The 17713-nt window shown below is 45.2% G+C and overlaps 1 protein-coding gene across 1 annotated transcript in view; it reads left to right on the forward strand.

The window, feature by feature from the left end:
• ace2 (angiotensin I converting enzyme 2) overlaps window positions 1-17713 on the forward strand; it is a 131103-nt gene that overhangs the window by 20618 nt on the left and 92772 nt on the right. The window contains exon 2 of the mRNA XM_073046158.1: window positions 12674-12832. Within this exon, the coding sequence (XP_072902259.1) occupies window positions 12674-12832 (159 nt within the window). The remainder of the gene's footprint in view (window positions 1-12673; window positions 12833-17713) is intronic.

A 17713-nucleotide genomic window follows, 5' to 3' on the forward strand; every position in this document is an offset into this window, starting at 1 on the left:
ACCCACCACTCTGTGTAAAAAAACTTAACTCCCCTAAACTTTCTTCCACTCACCTTAAACTGATAACCTCTGGTATTGGTTATTACTGTACTGAGAAAAGGTGCTGGCTGTCCTCTGTATCCATGCCTTATATAGCTCTGTCCAGTCACTTCTTATTCTCTGTTATGTCAAAGAGAAAAGCCCTAGCTTTTGAGCAAGCTTTTCTCATAAGACATGTATTACTGTCTACTCTTCCTGCCTCTGGAAAGCAGGCAACAGAAACACCCCTCCTTCTCCAGTCATTCTCTCTTTCTGCTTCTTTCAGGCTTGAAAACACCAACCACCAAGCTGAAAGGATATCTTCTATCCTGCTCTTATAAATCTCTTGAATGGACTTTTTGGAAGATAAAATGAACTCATGATCTCTCAATCTACCTTGTCACAGCACTTGAAATTCAATTGTCAACCTGCACGGCACTTTCTCTGTGGCTGTAACACTCATTCTGTTTCTCTTTTGTATTACTTTCATGTACTTTCTGTCATAAGGTGGGCGTTGGGAACAGACCCAAATGCAAGACACAAACACTGAAGTACTAGGGACAGGACTAGGTGTGTCAAGAAAGCAAGGGAAGTGGGGAAGAAACGACGCTGGACAAGACACAGGCCCTGGATGAGACTAGGATACAGGGCCTGGGCTAGGGCTAGTCTAGGAAAGTGGGACCTGGACGAGGAACCAGGGACTTGGAACCTGGACAAGGACTCTGAGCCAGAGACTGGACAAGAACCGGGAACCTGGGTCTTGAATCGGGCTTGGACTCCGGATCTAAGGGAGGACAAGATGTGGCAAGGCAACAGTACTGGACATGGAGGCAGGATGTGGGACTCCTGGGCTGGATGAGGACATGAAGCTCAGACTCGGACTTGGGAGACTGGAACACAGAGCCTTGGTCCTGGGAGACAAGAACGCGGAACAGGATGTAGGGCCAGGACTCATACACAGAAAGCTGAACATGACTAGACAGTTGCAACTCAAGGTAGCAGCAAACAGCCAGACCTACCTAGCAAAGGTGAGGACACAAAAAAACAGTTCCAAACAATGAAAGACAGTTCCTTATCTAAACACAGCAAGGATCCAGTCTTGCTCCAGCAGTAGAACTTGACAGCAAGAATAGGCAAGGACAAACACAGAGCCTTGGTCTTGAGAAACAGGAATGCAGAGGGCGAAAGGTAACCAGCGAGGCCCTAGCCAAGGGCTACAGAAAGAAGGGGAAGGGAAGGGAACAGTCCAGCCTCAGGGTAACAGCAAAGACAGCCTGGCTTACCCAAAGGGGGCAAGGACAAGATACTGACAAGACAAACCAGAACCTACACTCGAACCCAGGGCCACTTATATTCCCAGCCCCAAGACGATCATCAGGTGCCTATGATTAAGCCCAACTAAAACAAGGGACAGCCAGAAGACCTGGAGTCTGGAGACCACGGAGCAGACTGTGAACCGGAACATGGACTTCTCGGACCGGACCATGACACTTACATTTGAAATGATCTGTTTTAATGGCATACAAAATGAAGTTTTTCATTGTTTCTTGATAGATATGACAATAATTCCAATTCGAATATCTCAACACTCCTATAGAATGCCCTTGTGGCAATGCAAAGTGTCTTGCTGATGTATCTCGTGACTTTCTGATTCAGATGTCAGAGTGCTGTACCCTGTCATACTGACATCTGATCTGATGACAGATGGCGAAGCCACACTTGGAGGGTTTGCAGCTTTTGCCACCCTGCATGATTAAATGAGGAAGAGTGCAAAGAAAGATTTAAAGGATATTGCCAGCACAGTGGGTGTGAGTTATAGGGAGAGGGTGAGCAGGCTAGGTCTACATTTCTTAGAGCATTGGCGAAAGAAAGGTGATATTTTAAAGATTTGTAAAACCATGAGGGCCATAGATAAGGTGGATGGTAGCAATCTTTGCCTTGGGGTGGGGTGTCCAAAACTAGAAAGAATAGGTCTAGGGTACAATGGGAAAGATTTAAAAGGAATCTGACTTTTCACACAGAGGGTGTGAATCTATGTAACAAACCGACATAGGAAGTGGTACAATAGGGTAATGAAAGACTTGTAGAGGCAGAGCTTATAGGCTGAATGTGGGCAAATGGGACTGGATGAGTGGACATCATGGTTGGCATGGACTTGTTGGATCTATATCTGTGCTGCACTGACCTATCAATCAATGTTTTATGGTGGGGATACCAGTTGATGGCATTCAGATGATAGATACCAGCAACACCCTTTCTTGTCACTTATTAACTAGGAGATAGAGCTGACTTGTATCAGGAAGCATATCAAAAGATCGTAGACTACAGGGACATTTAATGGAAAAAAAAACAATGAATGATTAACGAGAGCAAGGTGACGGTAATACAAGGTTAAATGTTAGAGACGTAAACAAAGACACAAATATGTCTTGCCACACTGAATTTTGAAGCTGCAGAGCTCTTTTCTAGAATTAGTGTGAGCTGGTAATTGGAACATAAACCACCCTACAGGCCTTTGACAGGGTGCCTCACATTAGGCTGCTTAGGAGCTAAGAGGATTGGTCTGATAGGAAAGACACTGGCATGGATAGAAGAATTTTAAATTCCAATGTAACTGCCATTATATTAATAATGATGATTATTATTAATTCTTTTCTTTTTGTATTTGCACAGTCTGTTATCTTTGAACACTGGTCTCTCTATCCTGTGCAGTTTTTCATTAATTCTTTTGTGTTTCTTTCTATCAACTATGAATGCCCCAAAGAAACCAAATTTCAGGCTACTACATGGTAACATATATCTACTGCGATAATAAATTTACTTTGAATTTTGAACTTTGATTGGCTGATTGGCAGGAGGCAATGAGTGGGAATAAAGGAGTCCTTTTCTGGGTGGCTGCTGATGACTAGTGCTGTTCCACGAGGGTCAGTGTTGGGACTGATTCTTTTCTCGTTAATATGTCAATGATTTGGATGACAGAATTGATGGCTTTATGCCCAAGTTTGCAGATGATACAAAAATAGAGGGGCAGGGTCAAAGTGCAAAGTACATTTATCATCAAAGTATATAAACCATATACAACCTTGAGATTCGTCTTCTTGCAGGCAACTGAAAAACACAGAATAAAACACAATAGTATATGTGAAAAAGCTCACACCACAAAAACCATCAAACAACCAATATGCAATAAAGAGATCAAAGTGTCCAAACAATATAAAAGTATACAAATATCACAGAACATGAATGGCAGAGCCTGAAAGTGAGTCCACAGCCACAGAGCCTGTTCACTACTGCAGCTGGTCCAGGACCCCGATGACTGCAGGTTACAGCCACAGAGCCTGTTCACTATTGCAGCTGGTCCAGGACCCCGATGACTGCAGGTTACAGCCACAGAGCCTGTTCAGTGCTGTAGGTAGTCCAGGAGCCTGATGACTACAGAGCCTGTTCAGTGTTGTAGCCGGTCCAGGAGTCTGATAGCTGCAGGTCACAGCCACAGAGTTAAATCAATGTGTAACGCCTATTGGAGTAGAGAGCTGAACACTGGTTCATCCTTTGCTCATGGCCTCAATGCTTTCATTTTAAAATCTGATTCGGCACTTAAATAGGCTAAACTTCAGTTTGTTTTCACTCCCAGGCCTAGGCATAATTTCAGTCCAGCCTCAGGTCTACTCCAGCAATGGCCACTGTGACCATATCTGCCTACTCATGACTCCAGTTCACCGAACCCTTGAGCATACAGCAAAACAAGCCAGGTTCAAAGCACAATTCCCAAAGGGAAATCACAGGCTGCAGATTGCAGTGATGGTAGTCCAGAGAAGGTATTTTTAGTAGAATAGTTAGTAGTTTAGTGATGGTAGTACAGATAGAGAAGGCATATATAGTAGGATAGTTAGTAGTTTAGTTAGCTGCCTGCACAATGTCACCAGCGCCACTTGGTAGTGTTGAACAAGCAGGGAGACTTCAGAAGAACTTGGAGAGATTAGAGAATGGGCAATGATGTGGTGGATGGAATATGTATGGGCAGGCACTTTTGAAGAGGGAATAAATAAGACCATAAGACAGAGGAGCAGAGTTACGCCATTCAACCCATCAAGCTTACTTTGCCATTTTATCATGGATGATTTATTATCCCCCTTAACCCCAATCTCCTGCCTTCTACCCATAACCTTTGACTGATCAAGAACCTACAAGAACCAAACCTCCACTTTGAATATATCCAATGACTTGGCCTCCTCCACTGTCTCTGGCAATAAAATCAGGGGTGCAAAAGGGACTTGAGAGTCCTCATGCAGGATTCCCTAAAAGTTAACTTGCAGGTTGAGTCAGTGGTAATGAAGACAAATGCAATGATAGCATTCATTTCGAGAAGACTAGAATATGAAAGCAAGGATGTGATGCCGAGGCTTTATAAGGCATTTGTCAGACTGCTTTTGGAGAACTATGAGCAGTTTTAGGCCCCTTATCTAATAAAGGATATGCTGGCATTGGACAGGGTGCAGAGGAGGTTCATGAAAATGATTCTGGGAATAAAAGGCTTATCATATGAGGATTGTTTGATGGCTCTGGGCCTGTACTCACTGGAGATTAAAAGATTGGAGGTGGGGAGGAATATCATTGAACCCTATTGAATATTGCAAGGCCTGGATAGAGTGGATGTAGAAAGGATGTTTCCTATACTGGGGAGCCTAGGACCATATTGCACAGCCTCAGAATAGAGGGATGTCCATTTAGACCAGAGATGAGGAAGAATTTCTTTAATGAGAGGTAGTGCGGAATTTGTTGCGATAAAAGGCTGTGGAGGCCAAGTCATTGGGTTTGCGAGGGATAATGAATCAGCCGTGATGGAATGGAGAAGTGGCCTGCTGAGATGAATGGCCTAATTCTGCTCCTCTGTCTTATGCTCTTTAAAGACCATCCCTCAGGTTCCAATTGACACTCCACCTTCTCAACTTAAAGCAATGCTTGTAGTTCCGACTCTGGGAAAAATACCATGTGCATTCACCCGGTCTATAGCCCCCTTCGAAAGGGCACCCCTCAGTCTCCAGCACTCCAATGAGCTTAGTCCTAGCCGGCCCAACCTCTTGCAGATCTTCAAGGCAGCATGGTGACCCATTAGTCACTGCTGCTGGCTCACTGCTCCAGAGACCTGGGTTTATCCTATCCCCTGGTACCGTCTGTGTGGAGCTCACACGTTCTCCTGGACCTTGTGGATTTCTCCAAGGTACTCTGGTTCCCTTCCACATTCTAAAGATGTGCTGATCAGAAGGTTGATTGGTCAAGTGTAGGTGTTCACACTTGGGGGAGGGGTGCAGGTGCAGGTGTGCTGTTCATAGGCTTGTGTTAGAGAGAATGGTCTCAAAGGAAATAGGGAGAGTGAGACCGATAGGATTTCTCCAAGGACTGGATGACAGAAACATACCTCTATGTCATAAGGAAGTGTACGTTAGCAAAGACATGGAATTAATGTTTGGATTTCAGTGATTGGATCATAAACCCTTTATAAATCCCTCCACGTATTCACTCTTTTTGGCCCTGTTGCCTTTGCCCTGGTAGCTAGGAAGTAGATTAAGAAGCGAACGACCTCTGTCCGACCCACAGACAGGAGAGAAGCTGCAGTCAGCAAAACGTTGAGCTATCCTCAGCAAAATCAAATCTTTACGGCACCTTATAATGTCATAAAAATCCATATAATGAGCATTATGAAATAATAAGTCTCCCTTTGCCAGAACCGAAAATAAAAATTGCAACATGGCAATAACTTATTGGAAGAGTTCTGACGAGCAGAATCAGTTTGTACTTGGGGAGGCAGGGATTAGCGAGGGACACAGTAGTCAGCACAACTTTTTTAAGGGTTGCTCTTTGTCTCGATTATTTGATTAAACCTATGAAAGAGGGAACCAAGTGTGTCTGTATGGACTTTGATAGAGGAAACTAGTCCAATAGTGAGCGAGGGCAATTTTGAAAAATTGGCTTGGTAATTGGAGGCAGAGGATGGTTGTGAAGTGTTGCTTTTGCGATTGAAACCCTATGCTCTATCAGAGGGAATGATGTCAGTTTTATACATCAACAATCTGAATGTGAATGTAGTAAGTTTGCAAATATTGACTTTACATCTTTCAAACCTATTTCTAAGGATTTGAATTCATTTTTTACCAACAGAGCCACACCAGGCACTTTGCCTACCTGCTTATGACAGAAAAGTACAGCATCAAAACAGGCCCTTCGGCTCATCTACTCCATGCTGAAATCATTTAAACTGCCTACACCCATCAACCTGCCCCATAGCCCTCCACACCCATGCCATCCAGGTAGCTTGTAATACTATTCTTAAATGTTATAATCAAACTCACATGCATCACCCAACATCATCACAACATCACATGTTGGCTGCTCACTCAACACTCTCTTGGCCCTCCGAGTGAAGAAATTCTCCCTCATATTCCCGTTAAATGCTTCACTATTCACTTTTAACTCATGACACATTTTTACACATTTCTATGTTTCTATGACCTCTAGTTGTAGTCCCACCCAGCCTCAGTGGTAAGGACTGCTTGCATTTACCCTATCTATGCACATCATAATTTTGTATATCTCTATCCAATCTCCTCTCAGTCTTCTATGTTCTAAGCAATAAAGTCTGAACCTATTCAATCTTTCCTTATAACTCAAGTCCCCCAGTCCTGGCAACATCACCGTAGATTTCTACACATAAATAATACACATAATACTCTAAATTAGGCCTCACCAATGCTTTATATAACTTCACTATAGCATCCCATAACCTGGACTCAATTCTTTGATTTAGAAACATGGAAACATAGAAAACCTACAGCACCTTCGGCCCACAAAGTTGTCCCTACCTTAGAAATTACTAGGGTTACCCATAGCCCTCTATTCTTCTAAGCTCCATGTACTTATCCAAAAGTCTCTTAAAAGGCCCTATCGTTTCCGATATGATACAATAAAATACAATATGATTATGAAAGCCAATATGTTAAAAGGTTTCTTATCGACTCTATATAACTGTGATACCACTTTCAATAAATTAGAGACCTGTATACCCAGATCCCTTTGTCCTATCGCATTCCTCAATGCGTTTCCGTTCACTGTGTAAGATCTAACCCGGTTGGTCCTACCGAAGTGCAACACCTCACACTTGTCTACATTATGTTCCATCTGCCATTTTTCAGACCATTTTTCCAGCTGGTCCAGATCCTACTGCAAGCTCTGATAGTCTTCCTCACTGTCTACTACACTTACAATTTTGTTGTTATCCACAAATTTGCTGATCCAGTTAACCATATTATCATCCAGATCACTGATATAGATGATAAACAACAACAGACTCAGCACTGATTCCTGCAGCACTCCACTAGTCACAGGCCTCCAGTCAGAGAGGCAACAATCTACTACCACTCTCTGGCTTCTCCCACAAAGTCAATGTCTAATCAAATTTATTATGTTATTTTGAATACCAAGCAACTAAGCCTTCTTGACCAGCCTTGCATGTGGGACCTTGTCAAGTGCCTTGCTGAAGTCTACGTAGACAACATCCAGTACCTTGCTTTCATCGGCTTTTCTGGTAACTTTCTCAAAATGCTATGTTTGGTTAGACACGGCTTATCACGCACAAAGCCATGCTGACTATCCTTAAGCAGTCCGTGTCTATCCAAATATTCACATATCCATTCTCTTGGAATATTTTACAATAACTTTCCCACTACTGATGTCAGGCCCACCAGGTTAAATTTCCTGGTTTATTTTTAGAGCCTTTCTTGAACAGTCTAACAATATTGGCTATCTTCCAATCCTCTAGTACCTCACCTGTCACTAAGGATGATTTAAATATCTCTGCTGGAGCACTTGCCTCCCACAAGGCCTGAGGGAACACCCTTGTCAAGCTTTTTGGATTTATCCACCCTAATTTGCCTCAAGTCTGCAAATACCTCCTTTTCTGTAATCCGCATAGAATCCTTGGCTTCGCTGATGCTTTTCCTCACATCAACTCTGTGTCCATCTCCGGTGTCGATACAGATGCAAAAATTCCATTTAAGATCTCTCTCACCTCTTTTGGCTCCATGCATAGATGACCACTCTGATCTTCCAGAGGACCAGTTTTGTCCCTTACAATCCTTTTGCTCATAGCCAGAGAATGACGTTACCATGGGGGACAGTCTCCAGACTTTTTCATCTTTGTTTTCTTTTCAATGTGGTTCTGGCCCTGTTGGAGTCTATGATCTGGAATTTAATGGTGTTGAGTTATCTGGGCTTTGCTGTCTCAGAGAAGATTCTGGGACGCCAGAGGGGTTGAGACCAAGAAGCTTAGAGGCGAACCCCTGATCGAATCCATTTCTTGCCAATTAATATTCCTCGCCTGAAACATCGAGGCGAGTGCGTGTTAGGTGCTGTCTACCAGCCTCTCACTCACTGCTCCTGAGGGAAGCTGTCTGCATTGATGGTCTCTCTCTCTCTCCCTTGATCACTACTCCTGAGGGAAGGTGTTTTCATATGACGGTCTTGCTCTCTCCCTCTCTCTCACACTTACTGCTCCTGAGGGAAGGTATTTGTGTGTGATGCTCTCCCTCTCTCTCTCTCTCTCTCTCTCTCTCTCTCTCTCTCTCTCTCTCTCTCTCTCTCTCCCCTCCCCCCTCGCTTGCTGTTGCTGAGGGAAGGCCCCTGCATTTGAATGGTCAATCTCTTCCTCTATGTTGTCAGAGGACGGAACTGAAGTTCTGGGTGTGTGGTTTGTGGATGGACTAACACTGAGCTGAACTGAGTATGGACTTTTTGATCTTGTGTTTCATTTTCTGTGTTTTTGCATCTTTTTCCTTGTTGCCATTTGTGCGATTCATTTTTATTTGCACATGAGAGGGTTGATGTTGCCGATTGTGCAATTTGTTTTTTTGTGTGGTGAGTTGATGATTTTCTTTGAATGGGTTCTATGGTTTTCTTTGTTTTGTGGTTGTCTGTGAGGAAAATGAGTCTCAGGGTTGAATACTACATACATACTTTATAATAAATGTACTTTGTATCACCTTGTCTTCTAGGGCAACCTCATGCCATGCCCTCATGCCCATAGACCTCTATTTTTCTAAGCTCCATGTACCTATCCAGGAGTCTCTTAAAAGACCCTATCGTATCCACCTCCACCACTGTCGCCAACAACCCATCCCACGCACTCACCACTCTCTGCATAAAAAACTTACCTCTGACATTTCCTCTGTTCCTACTTCCAAGCACCTTAAAACTGTGCCCTCTTGTGTTAGCTATTTCAACCTTGGGAAAAAGCCTCTGACTATCCATACGATCAATGCCTCTCATCATCTTGTACACCTCTATCAGGTCACCTCTCATCCTCCGTTACTCCAAGGGGAAAAGGCCAAGTTCACTCAACCTATTATCATAAGGCGTGCTCCCCAATCCAGGCAACATCCTTGTAAATCTCTTCTGCACCCTTTCTATGGCTTCCACATCCTTCCTGTAGTGAGGTGACCAGAATTGAGCACAGGACTCCAAGTGGGGCCTGACCAGGGTTCTATATAGCTGTAACATTATCTCTTGGCTCTTGAACTCAATCCCATGGTTGATGAAGGCACAGTATGCATTCTTAACCACACAGTCAACCTGCATAGCAGCTTTGAGTGTCCTATGGACTTGATGTTTTGGTGGCCAGTATATACCAGACTGCAGGAATTCATGAAGTTCAGAAAAGAAATTAGAAGGCTCTCTAGTAGTGCAAAAGTCCAATTTAATGTCAGAGAAATGTATACAATATACATCCTAAAATGCTTTTTCTTTGCAAACATCCACAAAAACAGAGAACTGCCCCAAAGATTGAACAACAGTCACAAGGATCAGTGCTGTGTCCATTGTTATTTGTCATCTATATCAATGAACTGGCTGATAATGTGGTAAATTGGATCAGCAAATTTGCTGATGATACAAAGATTGGAGGTGTAGTAGACAGTGAGGAAGGTTTTCAAAGCTTGCAGAGGGATCTGGACCAGCTGGAAAAATGAGCTGAAAAATGGCAGATGGAGTTTAATACAGACAAGTGTGAGGTATTGCACTTTGGAAGGAAAAACCAAGGTAGAACATACCAGGTAAATGATAGTGTGCTGAGGAGTGCAGTAGAACAGAGGGATCTGGGAATACAGATACAAAATTCCCTAAAAGTGGCGTCACAGGTAGATATAGTAGCAAAGAGAGCTTTTGGTACATTGGCCTTTATAAATCAAAGTATTGAGTATAAGAGTTGGAATGTTAAGGTGAGGTTGTATAAGGCATTGTTGAGGCCGAATTTGGAGTATTGTGTGCAGTTTTGGTCACTGAATTACAGGAAGGATATGAATATGGTTGAAAGAGTGCAGAGAAGGTTTACAAGGATGTTGTTGGGACTTGAGAAACTGAGCTACAGAGAAAAGTTGAATAGGTTAGGACTTTATTCCCTGGAGCATAGAAGAGTGAGGGGAGATTTGATAGAGGTATATAAAATTATGATGGGTATAGATAGAGTGAATGCAAGCAGGCTTTTTCTACTGAAACTAGGGGAGAAAAAAACCCAGAGGACATGGGTTAAGGGTGAAGGGGGAAAAGTTTAAAGGGAACATGGGGTGGGGGGGCTTCTTCATACTGAGATTGGTGGGAGTGTGGAATCAGCTGCCAGATGAAGTGGTAAATGCTGGCTCACTTTTAACATTTAAGAAAAACTTGGACAGGTACATGGATGAGAGGTGTACGGAGGGATATGGTCCAGGTGCAGGTCAGTGGGACTATGCAGAAAAATGGTTCGGCACAGCCAAGAAGGGCCAAAAGGCCTGTTTCTGTGCTGTAATGTTCTATGGTTCTTCTATAGTTAAATGTGGGAACCCCAAAGTCCTTCCCAGCTCCCCCTCCTGTGCATAAGCGGCAGCGTGCTGCAATCCCCCTCTCCCCACCGGCAAAAAAAAGCAAGCATCACACTCAAGCATGAGCAAAGCAATAGCAAAGACACAGACTTGTAGTTACCCCAAAGACTTTGCGTTTCATCTGGCATTCAACATACCACAGGCTCTCTCTGTCTCTCTCTCTAATAAGGACGAGGGAGGAGGTTATTGGAGAAAGGTTCTTGGGACAGGACTAATGATCACTTGGAAAGGCAAGGACTGATCAGCAATAATAAGCAAGGCTTTGTCAAGGACAGGTTCTGCTTGACCTATCGGACTGAATTTTTGAGGCCTAGATGTCTCTGCAGTGGAGGCGAATAAAGAGGACAAGACAGAGATATGTAGAATTCTGATGAGCAGACTGCAAGAAACCTTGTCCTTTATCAAAGGTGAATATAACTAAATTGAGGATAATGGATAAGAAGGGATCTGAGGGGTATTTTTCTACTGAGAGTGGAGAGGACCTGGAATACATGACCAGATGAAGGGGTGGAAGCAGAGTCACTGCTGACCATTAAGAATCATCCAGACAAGCAATTGTATCACCCAGGCAGAGAAGGTTTACAAACCAAGTACTGGAAAATGGGATTAATGTGTGTAACACTCGCTTTGCCTAGTGGCATGATCTCGGGGGTGATAACCTCCTGCCTGGCCAAACTTTAGAACTCTCATTCGGGTGGATGCTGCATGCCGTGTCTCCTGTTTCAAACCAGTACCCCGGAATAACAAGCAGTGCACAATATGCGGTTAAACGATTCAGATTTTATATTTGACTATGGGGTTAGTAGAGAAACAAAATATAAAATAAAAGGTGCCAAGAATTTTATTAATCAGCTCGTGCACAACTTGTGCTCATGGTTCCCCTTCACTGATTCCTCCTTCGATTGTCGTTGACCTCCGGCTCCCACCGGAGCCCGGAGTGTCGGGTAGCCCACCGACTCCTCAATTTGCGTTTCGTCTCTTCATTCCCCTCACGCTTTCTTGCCAAAGCTTGCGAAAACTAACAACGTTTATACAGACAAGGAAGAATAATATCTCTCCCTTTGGTTAACAACTGAATTCCAAGTCCCATTATCTCTAGTTATAACCCAAACATGCTGCTACAGAGAACTCATTAGCTCAGCAGTTAACATTACAGAGAAGCCATTTTATTAGCCTTAGCAGTTAACATGAAAAGAAAAACCCTTACATGTGAATGGATTGGTACAGATGTGATAGGCTGAATGGCCTGTTTCCATGAAACCTACACATTCACAGGGAGAACATATCAACAATAAGGAGGCTACTGAGCTACAAGGCACCAACTCTACTCTGCCACCCACATCCTGGATTTGAGGGCTACACACTGAGGACTGGGATTAGTACTTGGCCCATGTTTCCTTGCTGAATGACTACAGCAGGAAAGTGTATACCAACAGAATACAAAGGACTGAACTAAAATGAAAAAGCTAAATGAAACTTTTAAAATTGATTAAAGGATTCAAATGGTCAGTGAAAAAATAATGTCAGCAAGACAATGTATGGGAGAATGAATTGTCAAAAAGCACAACTAGAATCTATATTTGGAGACAGCATTCTGAAACAAAACCAGAAACGAGTGGAATTGCTCAACAAGTCAGGTAGTTCCTGTGGAGAGAAGGACAGACCTGCTGTCAGGTGAATGCAAAACTGAAACTAGACACAATGTATGGCAAAGATTTTGATTCAAATCAACTTCCTTTTTTTTGCAGAATGCGGCAGGTGCTGTGTGGTCTCAGTTTTACCAACAAGCTTCTGATAATGCCAGCAAGATTGACCTCACCCAGATAGAGAATGAAGCAATCAAACAACAACTGAAAATGCTTCGAGACAAAGGATCTGGCATTTTACCCACAAATGATTATAACCTCGTAAGTAACCATCCTCTTTAGAGCAGTTACCCACTGTATTCTATTGAAAATGTTAGCAGATATGCAGAAACAGCTGCCTTGAATTTAATGGTAAGATGGCGCTGCTAAGTGCCAACTCTTTGCATGTAGATCTAATGGGAATCATCAAATATAGTACTACTACAGCTGAAATCCACAGTCACAGTCATGGGGACTTCAGAAAGCAACATTGTTTCAAGAGGTTTTAAAAAATCTATCGGTACTCAAAATTGAAGAACCTCAATTAGCAGATTCAGGTTGTGAGTGCAGTTCCTCTTTAAGAAATTCTAAGCAGGCAGGTTACGCCGGTGCCACAGTTATCACCGACTTCATCAAAACCTGTGTGGATGTGTGGGTGTGCCTTCAAGAATATAGCAGAGATGCCCAAACAAAAGCTGTGGATGAACCAGAACAACAGAGTGATAGATCTTCAAGACCGGTGATCCAGAACTATGCAAGAAGTTCAGGTATGAACAATGGGAGGCTAATTTAAGGGCAAAAAACAATTCTGATTGAGGTTAGAGATGGAATCGGATGCATGTCATCTCTGGCAGGGTTTGCAGGTCACTAGTTCCTACAAGCTGAAACCTAACATCATGAATGGCTGTGATGCTTCACTTTCAGATGAGCTCAATGCCTTTTATGCTCGGTTTGAAAGGGAGAATAAAATTACACCTGTGTGAACCCCTGCAGCAACTGGTGACCTGGTGATCTCTGTCTCGGAGGCCTACATCAGAACATCTTTCAAGAGAGTGAACACTTGCAAGGCATCAAGCCCCTGATGCTGTACCTGGTCAGGCTCTGAAAACCTGTGCCAACCAACTGACTGGACTGTTGCAAATTCAGACAGTTTCATCATGGACACTAGCTTCTCCAGCATCCAGGACATCTTCAAAAGGTGGCATCCATCATTAAGGACCCCCACCACCCAGGACATACCCTCTTCTCATTGCTACCAGCAAGGAGAAGGTTCAGGAGTCTGAAGACACACACTCAACATTTCAGGAATAGCTTCTTCCCCTCCACCATCAGATATCTGGATGGACAATGAACTCATGTGCACTACCTCAGTTTTTCCCTCTCTCTTTTGCACTACTTATTTAATTTGTTTTTTAAAAATATCGATTTCCTGGTGGTGGCTGATGGAGTAGCAGCAATCTCCCATTGCTCCAACTCTAATTATCTTAGTATTTCAACCTGTCTTGAAACTTCCTTTTTAAGTGTGATATTTTTTCATTATTACTACATCAAGGGGTGGCAGAGGTACTAAAAAGGATGATCCCCCTGTTTCTTTAGATTCTATTATAGATTTGCTGCAAAATCATACATGAGAAGCCTCTGAGAAGTTTCAACAATTCAGCTCTGAATTTAAACAAATAGTTGGTAAATTGGATTCTATTCAGCTGTAACACTTACCCAACAGGCTGGTATATGTCTAGGGGAAAAAGAGATCCAGCCACACACCAACCCACCTCCCGTACACGCAGGTGCTGTGAGAATCGCGTTTATGCCTCGCGCCCGCCAACAGTATCAAACCCACAACAAATACCATTATGAAATACACTTTAAAGAGTTTACTAAAATTAAAAGAGTATTAGGCAATACAATATATATATATACAAGAAAAAAAACAAAAGGCGCCAACTTATCAAAGTTCAGTTAGTTTAGTGCACATCGGTGGAGCTCATCCAGCGAACCACTCGACTCCTCGGTGGTTGTCCTCCCGAAACTCCCACTTCGGACTCCCCGGTCGTCGTCCGAGCGCACGTCCTCCTTCCTCGGCGTCTCCCTCCGGACTCTCCTCACACCCCAAGCCCGCGCAACCCCTCCCCCAAGTTCCCAGCCTCACAAAACACAATAACATTCCCCATTCATTAACAAATGAATACAATTACCATATCAGCCATTCTAAAGTGAAACAACGGCGAGAGAAACATTTAACAGACAAAGAAGCATTCCTACTCGTAACAAACCAAAGAAGCCCTTTTTAGTAACATACACAGGACATTGTACATTCTCTCCCCACCAGCAAATGTCATGCCCTCATGGCATTACTAGAGTTCCCCAAAGCTTCTTGCAACACCCAAAACCCAACCCAGGTGCAGAAAGCAGTGACATAACTACCCAGAGCAGTAGAAATCACACTCGGTTCTCCTGGTACCACATATGTCAACCGCTCTGGGGGGGCGCCTAATCCTCTGAGATCTCCATACCCCTTCTGCCCCCCTGGGCTCCCTCTCCACCTGCGAACCCACTGTCTCGGACACCCCAGGTCTTCCTGACAGACCCTCACCCCCTTCCTCACGGGGATCCTCCCTCACCTGAGATCTCTCCGGCTCACGCTCGGGCTCCACCCTCTCTCCCACCACTGTTGGCTGCTTCTCCATCTGACCCTCAAGACCTTCCCTCCTCTCACCCAATTCAGTATGGGAAGGGCCAGAAGCCTCCTCTCCGGGTACTGGAGCACCAGCGAATGGGAACAGGGGCCACTCATCTGAGTCGTCCTCTTCCGAATCAGTAGCCATTTCCGGGCGAGGGACCCGTCCCCGCTCTTCAGCAGCGGTCTCTTCCCTTTCTCTGCACCCTCGTAGAGTCCTTGTACTGGGCGTAACCTCCCACTCTGGCTCTGTATCCACCTGCACCGCTTGACCCAGCGGCAGCAGGTGATTCCGATGGAGTACCTTGATAGGCCCTTTCCCATCCTCAGGTTTCACCCGGTAAACTGGCAGGTTCAGCATCTGGCTCTCTATTACATAGGGGCTGGCCGCCCATCGGTCTGCCAACTTGTGCTTACCAGGGAGTCCCAAATTCCGTAAAAGGACCCGGTCGCCCGGCAATAATTGAACAAACTTCACCTTTCGATCATACCGCATCTTATTCCTCTGATTTTGTTTGGTAGCCGCCGCCTCGGCCAACTCGTGCGCCCGCTGTAACTCCCTCTTCATGTCGGACACATACTTTAGATGGGACTTCCCGGGTAATTCACCCACTTCACCCCCAAAACACAAGTCAATGGGCAACCTCGCTTCCCGCCCGAATATCAGATAATAGGGCGAATATCCTGTAGCATCATTGCGAGTACAATTGTAACAGTGAACCAATTGTCCAATATGACGACTCCACCTGCTTTTCTGCCCAATCTCCAGCGTCCCGAGCATATCCAACAGGGTCCGGTTGAACCTCTCTGGCTGCGGATCTCCCTGTGGGTGATATGGGGTAGTCCTGGATTTCTCAACCCCAAGCATAGTCAGTAATTCATGGATAAGGCGGCTCTCAAAGTCCCGCCCCTGATCGCTATGGATTCGCCTGGGAAGGCCGTAATGAACAAAATACTTCTCCCATAACACCTTCGCCACTGTCGTCGCCCTCTGATCCTTAGTGGGAAATGCCTGAGTGTAATGATCGGTGATGACTAAGACATTCGCGGTGTTGCTGGTGTCAGGTTCAATCGACAGAAAATCCATACATACCAGGTCCAGAGGTCCCGCACTCTGCAAGTGCGACAGTGGAGCCGCCAACGCGGGCAGGGTCTTCCTCCAGATGCAACAACTGCAGCCCCTACAATATTCTTCGACTTCCCCCCTCATCCGGGGCCAGTAGAACCGGTCTTTGAGTAATCCATAGGTCTTTTCCACCCCCAAGTGTCCAGAATCATCATGTAGGGCCTGGAGTACAGCCTGCCGATACTCCTTCGGCAGGACCAGTTGCCATCAGTGGGGTTGGTCCAGAGGCGCCATTACCCGGTACAAGATTTTGTTCTTTAACTTCAACCGAGACCACTCCTTCAACAACAGGGGCACGAATGGGTGTTTCGCCTTCTCAGCCAATGCCCCATCCCCCCTCTCGACCGCTCTCCACACTGTGCCAATGCCCGGGTCATTTTGCTCAGCAGCTGCCACTTCCCCCGGACTCAGTTCCGGCAACTGTTTAGTCCGCAGTGCGGTCAGGTCACAGTAAGCTAGGGGTATGGCGTCGTCAAAACCCCCCAAATGGTCCACGGCTCGTTCCAGCCTCCCTCTTCCCTCGGCCTTCACGGTGATAGCAAACTGACACATTGCCTTCACTCCAGGGGCAGGGACACTCTCCCACTCCTCATCCCTCTCCTGTTCCCACGGCTCCCGACGAGACAAAGCATCCGCCTCGACATTCTTGCTTCCGGGCCGGTACCTCAGGCTGAAATCATATACCGACAAGGCCACCAACCACCGACGTCCTGTGGCATCCAGCTTTGCCGAAGTCAAAATATAAGTGAGCGGATTGTTATCTGTTCGCACCTCAAACTTGGCTCCGTACAGGTAATTGCCCAACTTGTCCACCACCGCCCACTTCAGCGCCAGGAACTCCAACTTGTGAGTGGGATAGTTTCTCTCCGATGGCGACAAGCTTCGGCTGACAAAGGCTACCGGCCTCAATGCTTTGCCATGCTCCTGGAACAGAACAGCCCCGAGACCCTCTCGACTAGCATCCGTGTACAGCACATATGGCTTCTGGGGATCGGCAAAAGCCAACACCGGGGCCTGGGTCAGTGCCCTTTTCAAAGATCGGAACGCCTCTTCACATTGATCATCCCATCTCGAGCCAAAAGGTTCCGCCGGGTTCCAGTATCCTCCAGCGTCCTGCCTCTGGTCCCCCGTCCTTTTCTTTCCCACCGGGGGATAGCCACACAACAGCTGAGTCAATGGGTGACACACTTTGGCGTATCCTTTCACAAATCGCCGGTAATACCCACAGAACCCCAAAAATGAGCGCAGAGCGCCCACTTTCTGGGGTCTCGGCCAGGTGGTCACGGCATCTATCTTGGTTGGATCAGTAGCCACTCCCTCTCGCGAAATGATATGACCAACGTAGCTAACCGACAACTTG

The sequence above is a fragment of the Hemitrygon akajei genome, chromosome 5 (assembly GCF_048418815.1).
Source record: "Hemitrygon akajei chromosome 5, sHemAka1.3, whole genome shotgun sequence".
Taxonomy (NCBI): domain Eukaryota; kingdom Metazoa; phylum Chordata; class Chondrichthyes; order Myliobatiformes; family Dasyatidae; genus Hemitrygon; species Hemitrygon akajei.